This window comes from Syngnathus acus, chromosome 5 (assembly GCF_901709675.1).
Source record: "Syngnathus acus chromosome 5, fSynAcu1.2, whole genome shotgun sequence".
Taxonomy (NCBI): domain Eukaryota; kingdom Metazoa; phylum Chordata; class Actinopteri; order Syngnathiformes; family Syngnathidae; genus Syngnathus; species Syngnathus acus.
In genome coordinates this window covers 8,061,292-8,070,108 of record NC_051091.1, presented here as the reverse complement: position 1 = coordinate 8,070,108, position 8,817 = coordinate 8,061,292, and the positions used below count along the sequence as shown (strand labels likewise).

At 43.5% G+C, this 8,817-nt stretch overlaps 1 protein-coding gene across 1 annotated transcript; it reads right to left on the bottom strand.

Moving 5' to 3' along the window:
• Positions 1-4,823: 4,823 nt before the first annotated feature.
• LOC119123523 (neurogenic differentiation factor 4-like) lies at positions 4,824-7,621 on the bottom strand. Its single transcript, XM_037252694.1, has 2 exons — positions 7,505-7,621; positions 4,824-6,397 (listed from the first exon to the last, which is right to left on the bottom strand). The coding sequence occupies exon 2, from the start codon at positions 6,392-6,394 to the stop codon at positions 5,420-5,422; it is 975 nt and encodes a 324-aa protein (XP_037108589.1). The 5' UTR covers positions 6,395-6,397; positions 7,505-7,621; the 3' UTR covers positions 4,824-5,419.
• Between the last annotated feature and the right edge of the window lie 1,196 nt (positions 7,622-8,817).

Genomic DNA, 8,817 nt, shown 5'->3' with positions numbered 1-8,817 from the left:
CATTTACCATTGTTTCTGAAAATTGGTTCTGGGTGCACTTGTTGAAAGTCAGCTGGGATAGGCTGTAAATAAAAAGTGAAGGAAAAAAAGACCGTAAGAAAGAACTTGTGAAAGCAAAATTCTCTCATCTCGCTCTGAGGCAGCATTTCGCATACAGTGGCGGGCGGCAGCCATGTGGTTTGAATTGTATATCTGTCACATGTTCAGTGACTAACAGCTGGTTTGTCCTTTGGTGGCTGAGTGAGAGGCCAGTCCAGGTAGAATAGAGCAGCTGCAACTCAGAGGCAATGAAGGTGTCACCAGAATTAATGACTGCCAAGCATCATGAAAAACACACACACACACATGCACATACACGCACGCGCGTAAAGGAAAATAACTACAAATTATTATCTTTGTCATGGCAGAATGTTAGTTACAGCTCTTGTGTCAAAGGAGATTTATGCATAAAAAAACATTTGTTGGTTTCTTAAAAGGCCTTCTGTCAAAATCTACAAAATAAGGAATTACAGCACACTTAACATCATCTTGTAACTCTCTCGTTGAAATCACTCCATCATTTCTTTTAAATGAAGCAATGAACATCAAATCTGTCTCTCAGCGCATTTATTTTCACTTATTGGGTGGACAGACATTGTAGAGACCCAAATATACATGTAAAGAATATATCAAAATGTCAATTTACAATGACAATATGTCTCCTTTAATACATTTGACATGGTTGATCATTTTCCAATGACCAAGTACTTTGTTTTGATGAGTACCATATCCTGCCTCTGATAAAAGGTGCTTTTCATATTCAAGGTTACACTTTCCTCTTTGGCTCTCCTTCCTCCTCCCTTCATACATTCCTTCACCGGTCAGGGGTCAGACCAGGCTGGCGTCCTGATTTTTGCACATACGTGAGGAGTTTCATCAAAGAGCCAGTATTATTATCATATGTTCTTCCAGTTGAATAATTGGGGTGTGCGTCTCAGCTCATTTTAAGATGATCAAAGGAAGACTTGAGCGAATTGTGGTCTGAGTTATTAGACAAGCACTATCCTGCATTCCACCAAGTCGGAAACAATTCAAAGATCAGTCAAATGAATGAATTTGTGGCTATGTTCCGAATAATAGCAGAGTGTAAAAGGACTTGTGGAATAATGTATAGTCCAGGTGAGCTTAACCTTATCCTATTTTTTTCTGTCCCCGTGGAATATAAAAAGCCATTCCCCAATCTATCACTCGATTTCAATAATTCAAAGTTGTTGATACTTGCGGCTGCTTTTCTTCTGTCACAGCGCATAGCCTCAGACATCACGGGCTAAATATTCAAGTAGTTTGAAAATGCTGATGCACAGAAAATTCCCAAGCGCTCTCAGCATCTCTGTCGCTCTTTGCGATTGAGTTTGTCATGCAGTGAGACACCCTCGCTCGAGTGCTGGCTGCAAACGGAGAGGAATTTAATTTGGACCGCTGCGAGACGAACCAAGTCACACTAATCAAACATGATACTGCAGCACGGCAACTGTACCTACATTCCTCCTCATTACCAGTTGAGGTGTAAAATTGGATCAGATGTCATTTATGTGCTTACATGGGATGTTTTGGACATATAGGGGATTATTGCAGGAGCCAAGGGACATGTGGCTCAACGTCGAATAAATGTCAGTCTAATTCTGATAGGTTCAAATATCAGTTTAGGAGACAGCTCCACTCCCGAATGCGTTACGCACCTCTCACTCAATGAGTTCGATTATATGTTAACAACTTGATGACCTTTAGTGCTTGATGAAAGCAAACTGTGATCATTTTGGTTAAAATGGAGCTTTGACGTCTATTTCCGTCAATGGCACTGAATGAGTTAATTGGAACATCATCAGAAAAGGCATTAGGTGGGAGGTAGTAGCAAAAGATTTATGAAGGTGAGAGGCAGTTCACATCCAAACACCAACTCAGTGAGGTTATTCCGACACCCTGCAAAGAAATTCTCGCAGAAAGTGACAAAAACTCACAAGTGCAATGTACTATTTGGGGAATTTTCAATGTGCAGATAGCATGCTATCAAATACGGCGTCCCATGTGATCATTTTATTCAAATATTTTTGATTTCAGTAAATTTGAACGACTAATGCATAACAATGAAGACGGTGGTGCACGTTTCATCCTGCCAACTAGATTCTACAAATGCATCTTTGTTGATGATTTTGTTCGGACTCACTTAAGATGGGCACCCACGCAACCATCATTGCCAAAAGCCTCTCAAAATAGCCACATTGTTTTCTTCATTCTCAGCTGTTTTCTGTTTAAGAGCTAATCCTCGCAATGAAAAAAAAAATACAGTACTGTTATTTTTATTGTGAGCCTCAAAACTTGACAGATTTTTTTTTTTAAGTGAATCAGAACGACCCAATTATACGTGGTTGTTGCTATAGCTCTGCTTTATTTTTATTTCATTTGCAAGACACACGAGCACCTTCTGTCAACATGCCACGGAGGGGTTAGGCTAGGGGACATCGGCAAGGTCGACAAAGCGGAGCAGTGAACACGTTTCAGCAGGGGGATACTCTTACATGCAAACACTTCTATCCATGATGCCCTCCTTCCGTAGGCCATCAACCCCGCCCCCCCAGGTCGGCGAACTGCACTCGTCTCTCAAAAGCTCCTCTTTCTCTCCTCCGCGATAAAACTTTCACAAGATGGCTCGGCATCACATCTGGCCGAGGAGTGCAGGAAGTCGTATTCTCCTCTCAGATCTATTTATGGCTCATCAGCATTTATACACTTGTGCATTCTGCTCCATGTGTGGGGCCTTTTGAACTAGCGTAGCAGCTCATTCTAGCCGGAAAGCCACACCGACGACCACGAGATGCAAGCCGGGCTGCTACATTTTTCAGGACGCTCGCTTAACAGCAGTTGCGCTGGGTTGGAATTCTGAGCACTTTAGTTCAGGGAAGGTTGTGTGAGGGCAATTGTTTTTCGACCTGCATAGTAACAGTCTGCTTTCAAATTCAATGACTCTGATCGTTCAGACTTGCATTCGAAATTTCAGAAGATTGCCTATAATAAGCAGTGCCACATTTTTATTCATAGTCTTTTGTATTAGGCGTCAAGCAATTAATCCAACATTTATTTCCAAATGGTGCCAGTCTTGCATTTGTTTCTGGCTCCTCTCTGTGTAATTTTCCTGCAGTGCTGCTTTTGTTCTCCACTGCACACGCCACATTCCTTTTTCCTATTGGGCCGAGCTCCTCAGTTCTTGCTTTGAAGATTTAATCAGGCAGATTTTCTTGATTAATTCTCTCCGTGTCCTTTCACGGTACATAATCACAGAGTTTGATATGAACTCTGGTTGGATGCACACTTTTGATTGAGCACAGTCCCCAGGTACCTTCATTAGCCTGATTATTCGCATCCAAACACACCCCAGATACCAGTTTGCACGTAAATTAGGTTAATTATATTCCATCAGTATCTCCTCTTCTGTTGGCATAATGAGATCTAAACAAATATGCACTAAAATGTATGACCCACACTTTAGAGAGAACATAAACGTAATCCGATTTTGAAACGCTTTTTTATATAACCTGCGACAATATTGAAGAAACGTGATTAAAACGCCATTTTTTTGTTATAAGACAAACCAGGCAAATTCTCCCACGGTTAAATGCTGACATCTAGTGGCCAAGTACTCTTAACGTTATCCATCCAATTTCATATAAGTAATGTCACTAGTTAACCACTAGGTAGCGCTGCAAATCTACTACTCACTCACACATTTACTTTTGTCTGTTACATTTTTTCTCCCTGTTGAGTTCAATACAATTCTCTTATTTTATTTAATGAATGGAATGGTTCCAATTAGCATGCTATGTTGCTAGCATATATACACCAGATAAACAGAGATGCAATGTGTCTAATAAATGAAGAATTCTGGCTTCGTAAAAACACAGGTTTGTCAAAAAATCTAAATTGGGATGCGTGTAAATGAGCTGAGGCTCAAACGAACATTGCCGCAGCTTCCACATCAGAGTGCAGTTTCAGGGTCATAGGGTCAAATGGGGTTAGGTCAACAGCAATTCTTCGATTGTGCAAACATTCCCTTGGGCTTTGTCCATCTTTCCAAATTCTTCAACAGAAATATCTTTCATGTCCACTGTCACGTGTTTCTCAGGTCGTTTTGTTATTCATCGTGCGCCGCACACTCAGTTTGTCTAGTCAGTATAGTGCAAATACACACGCGGGCTTATGCTAATCCCCCGGCGAAACAAGGCGATAGGTTTCTCCCGAGCATGGGATGTTTGTCAGGATTATCATCTGCAATGCAACCGCCAACATCATATTTAGCTGACAACGTCTTTAGCTGGCGCGCTTTCCACACATCTCAGTCACAAGTGTTCACATGCGCATATTTAGTAATATTGGGGATTTTGAGAGGCAACCTGTAATGGCGCCATTGTTGACCATGATTCTTCTAAGACTGTTCCCACCAATGAGCTCTGACCCACACTGACCTTGTCACCCTTGCCTAAATGACCTCTCGGTGGGTGGCCTCCACACTGACCAGCATGGATGAAATATGTTGCATGCATTTGCATGGATGGATAGAAATGTGCGTGTCATATTGCGGTGAAGGATTATTCCATCCTGGTGTTTGTGAAAAGAGAAATGGTAACTTAAGCCATAATCACACATTTCTATCTTTCAATCCGACATCGTACTTCAGCGGTTTTATTAAAAGATGGCCGCAGGATTAGTGCGGATAAACCTCCGAATTTATTGAAAAAGAAAAACAAGTGAAATGAAGTCGGGCATCAACAAGGAAGCTGTAGGCCGTTGAACACACTTGATTATTTGTCTTTTAATGTCAATATCTAAAAGAAACAAATACAAGTTCAAAAGCAACAACTTATGGAATTAAATATAAGCATTGCTAACCTGAGAGTCCCATTTTTCTTGTGAACCAATCATTTGTTTTCTTTCATTTTGTCTTTGTCTCCACCCAAGATCTACAACACAGTGCTACAAAAAGGAATATTTCCAGACCTTCAAAATTAGGAGACACACAAGAAAAACTACACACAAAAAATGGCGAGGAATGACACCACAAATACAAAAACAATCATATAAACACACACTGCAGATCAAATATCGTGTATATTAAATTAGGCAATAAATTAAAATACATTTAATTCATGTAGAATATTTGTTGCTACCAAAAAAAAAAGAGCTCAAATAGAAGTGCTTGGACATTGCAGATGATCCTTCATGAGAATTCCCACTTGGATCCATTTGGTAATCAGTTTGGAAAGAAATATGCAATTTACATCATGTCATGTCATTTCTAACTGCAGCTAGTCTATTGTGCAACACACACACACACACACACACACAGATGATGGAATAGTTGGAGTCTACACTTTGCAGGGTGGTTCTGCTAGTCTCTGTAGACGGAGGTTATCTGTCGGGGGGTCATGTGAGGTGCATGGTAGGAGTCATATGACGTCTGCACGCCATAGGCGGTCTGAGGCGGGTACAGGCCCTGGTCCACGGGCGACGGGGAGTAGTGGGGCGGGGCTAAGTAGTGAGGCGACGGCTCCTGTTTGCTGACCAGGTTGCTGCTGATGCTGAGGGGCGGAGTGGGGGGCCCCTCGTAGGGGGGCGTCCCCACCCCGCCGGTGTTATATTCACTTGGCGAGTGACTCTCGTACGCCCCTCCTTTCACGGCCCTCAGCTGGAGCAGGTGGGCGGAGTCAAAGCTGCCGTAGGGCGGACTCGGCAGGCCCGGGGAGGCGTAGCTCGCCATGCCGCCCAGAGGCACGGGGGGAGGGCGGACTCTGTCGTCGGGCCTTCCGGCCACGCCCGGCGCCGGGCCCAGCTGGAGACACCCGGCGACCAGGTTGGTGGTGGGTTGCGAGAGCCCCTTGCAGAGGGTCTCCATGAAAGCTCTGCTCTCCAACGAAAGACCCCTCTCCAGGGCAGAGGAGAGAGCGCAGATGTAGTTACGGGCCAGACGCAGGGTCTCGATTTTGGACAGTTTTTGGGTGTTGGAGTGACAGGGCATGATGCTACGCAGGTTCTCCAGCGCGTCGTTCAGGCCGTGCATGCGCGAGCGCTCCCTGGCGTTGGCCTTGACGCGGCGGGCGCGGAAGCGCTCCTGCCTGCCCTTGGTCAGCCGCTTCCTCTTGGGGCCGCACTGCTTGGATTCGTTCTCATCATCCTGGCCTGCCGCGTCTTCCTCCTCGTCTTCCTCAACCTCCTCGCTGCCCTCCTCCTTGGCCTGATGCGCTCTGCAGCGGTTTGAGGTCAAAGGGCCGTCGCCGTCGGGTGAGCTCACGTCACCCTCCATCCATTGCGCGGGGCTAACGTCCTCCTCGCCGTCTCCTTGTCTCGCATAGCGCTTGATCATCATCGTCTGTGCAAACACACAATCGTCCAATGTGAGCCGTAATACGAGACGCCATTCACTTCATCTGATGAGATGGAATTATTGAAGTTAATATTGCTGAGTTTGCATTATTGGTGATATTTTGGTTGCCTACGAGAAGGTCAAATGCTGTTTCGCAGTGCTGGAAAATAAAACCACAAATGTAGTTCTATAATTCTTGTTAATCACTACCGGCCATTTTCAGATCCTTTACCTACCTAGTACCTCGAAGATACAGATATGTCTTTGGGAGTTTTATTCCCACAAAAACTCATCATCGTCATGTATTAACATTTTAAAAGTCTCAAAAAATCTCTCATGGTCTCATTCTACAGAATTCTGCCTACCCATTCTTGCTCTTTTTTTTTTTCCATAATATTTAATGCATTTTATAGAGGACGCGAACAGCTTCTTTGATCATTAAAAAACAAGTTCCAATCCCCCCACATTATTACAATGTCTACAAAATGAGTGAATCCAGAAATTGGTGGATCATAACAATCTAAAACATTTTAAAATAATGATAACATTTCAGCTGGATATTGTAGTTTCACTACATTTCAGCACCGGACAGTTCTCCTTCTCCTACAGTTGCTTATTGGCCCAAGCGTTTTACATCCATGAAGGAAACAACTTGGGGATCCTTTTCGTTCTTGTTTCTCTGTCTCACTTGGTTATAATCCCAGTCACTGTCTGAACTGGTAAAGCCCCGGAAGGATAAACTCACTGGCAGGTTGAAAGTCCAATCTGGGCCATCGTAGGATTTACTCCGCGGATGAAGCGGCGAGCACGGGATTAAAATGGAACCCTGACGACCCCAGATCAGACACGGAGAACTCGAGATGAATTGACATGTATCTCCAAATGCAGAAATATTACATCCCAATTTCCTTTTAATAACCCTTGAGATGTAAATTTGATACATTTATGTTACAAATTGTTATTTTCTAATAATCCTTGTGGCTGTGTCGCAGTTTGTAGAGGTTACTCCCTCTCCCAAACTAGTAAATAACTTGAATTTAACAATTTTAACTCATTTATGCTTCAAAATGAAACAGAAAAAAAAATCATGTAAAATACGCATGGGAGACGTACCTGACCTCTAGAAGTTCGTCCTGCGTCCAACGATCAGACTTTGACTCGTTTGTCCATCAAAGAGAGATTTGTGGCTGTGTGCTTCTGCAGCGCTGCGGCGTAGTCTCAGTGAGGGTCACCCTGCAGGGGCTCTGGCTTTAACCTCCACTGACAAGCTCCGCCTCCCGCCAAGCCAAGTTGCGCGTGGCCGGCCCGTGGCTTGAGGCCCACACGACGCTCCCGCGTGTGCGTGTGTGTGTGTGTGTGTCGGGACACCCTTTGTTGCAGTGAGGCAGCACGTTTGGGGAGACGCGCTCAGCCGCCTGAGCTTAACTGTATGTGACAGCTTGAAGTTGCATGTGAGCAGGTGTTTGCTGCATGCCCCCTTGCAGCCTGCCGTCCCTCAGCGGCGGCCTGCTAAACTGTTGCACAAGTTCAGCTCACCCAAGAGGCAGCTCAGACCACATGAGGTGTGCAAGGTTTCACGTACGTTGGAAAAGAAGCAAAACTCCTGATGCACGCTGAGCGGGTAGCTTTAATGAAATCTCGAAATACAATCGAGGCTCCATTCTCGTTATTAGCCGTTGACCATCCATTCCCTTCATAATTGCAGATACTAAAAATAAAATATCCTACTTTAAATTAAATGTATCGTTTGATTATTACATTCGCAACATTTCTGTAAATGAATGCACATATTTAAATCATTTGATTTTATATGATAAAAATAAATAATAAATCATTTGCTTTTATAGGTAAAAAGCCATAGATTACACTTCTCAGTGAAATTTACATAGACAGTGTCTATGAATCATAAAGCTTAAATTACTTTGATCTGCCACATGTTTTTAAAGCAATCAAGAAGTGAAATGAATCAAACATAAAACAACAAACCAAATAAGAAGAGTTTCAAAATATAAAATGCATGCTGGCATTAAAACATCACATAAGTCAAGTGACAATTTTGACTTGGTTGAGTTAGAGGTCAGAATCTGACCGAGGCTCTCGCCCTTTCTATTTACCCTGACAAAAAGTGCAAACCCAGAGTGTGAGCTTCTCGGTCCCTGTTCATGTCCCAGCTTCTCCTTTTCCACACCTGCAGCCTGAATTGGGAATTGCAATGTTGGGCCCACTGCCCCCCCTGGAGAGAAGCTTGCGGGCTCAGACCTTGTGGTATCCAAATCACGTAAACATGTGACATTTCATTGCATGCTTTTTCTTTTCTTTTTTTTTTGTCTGCTCACTCTTTTGGCCTACTTATTTTAAACAACATATGTTCCAAAAAATGCTGCATTTGGTCATTAACAGGCCACTTCATTAGGTACACCTCCACA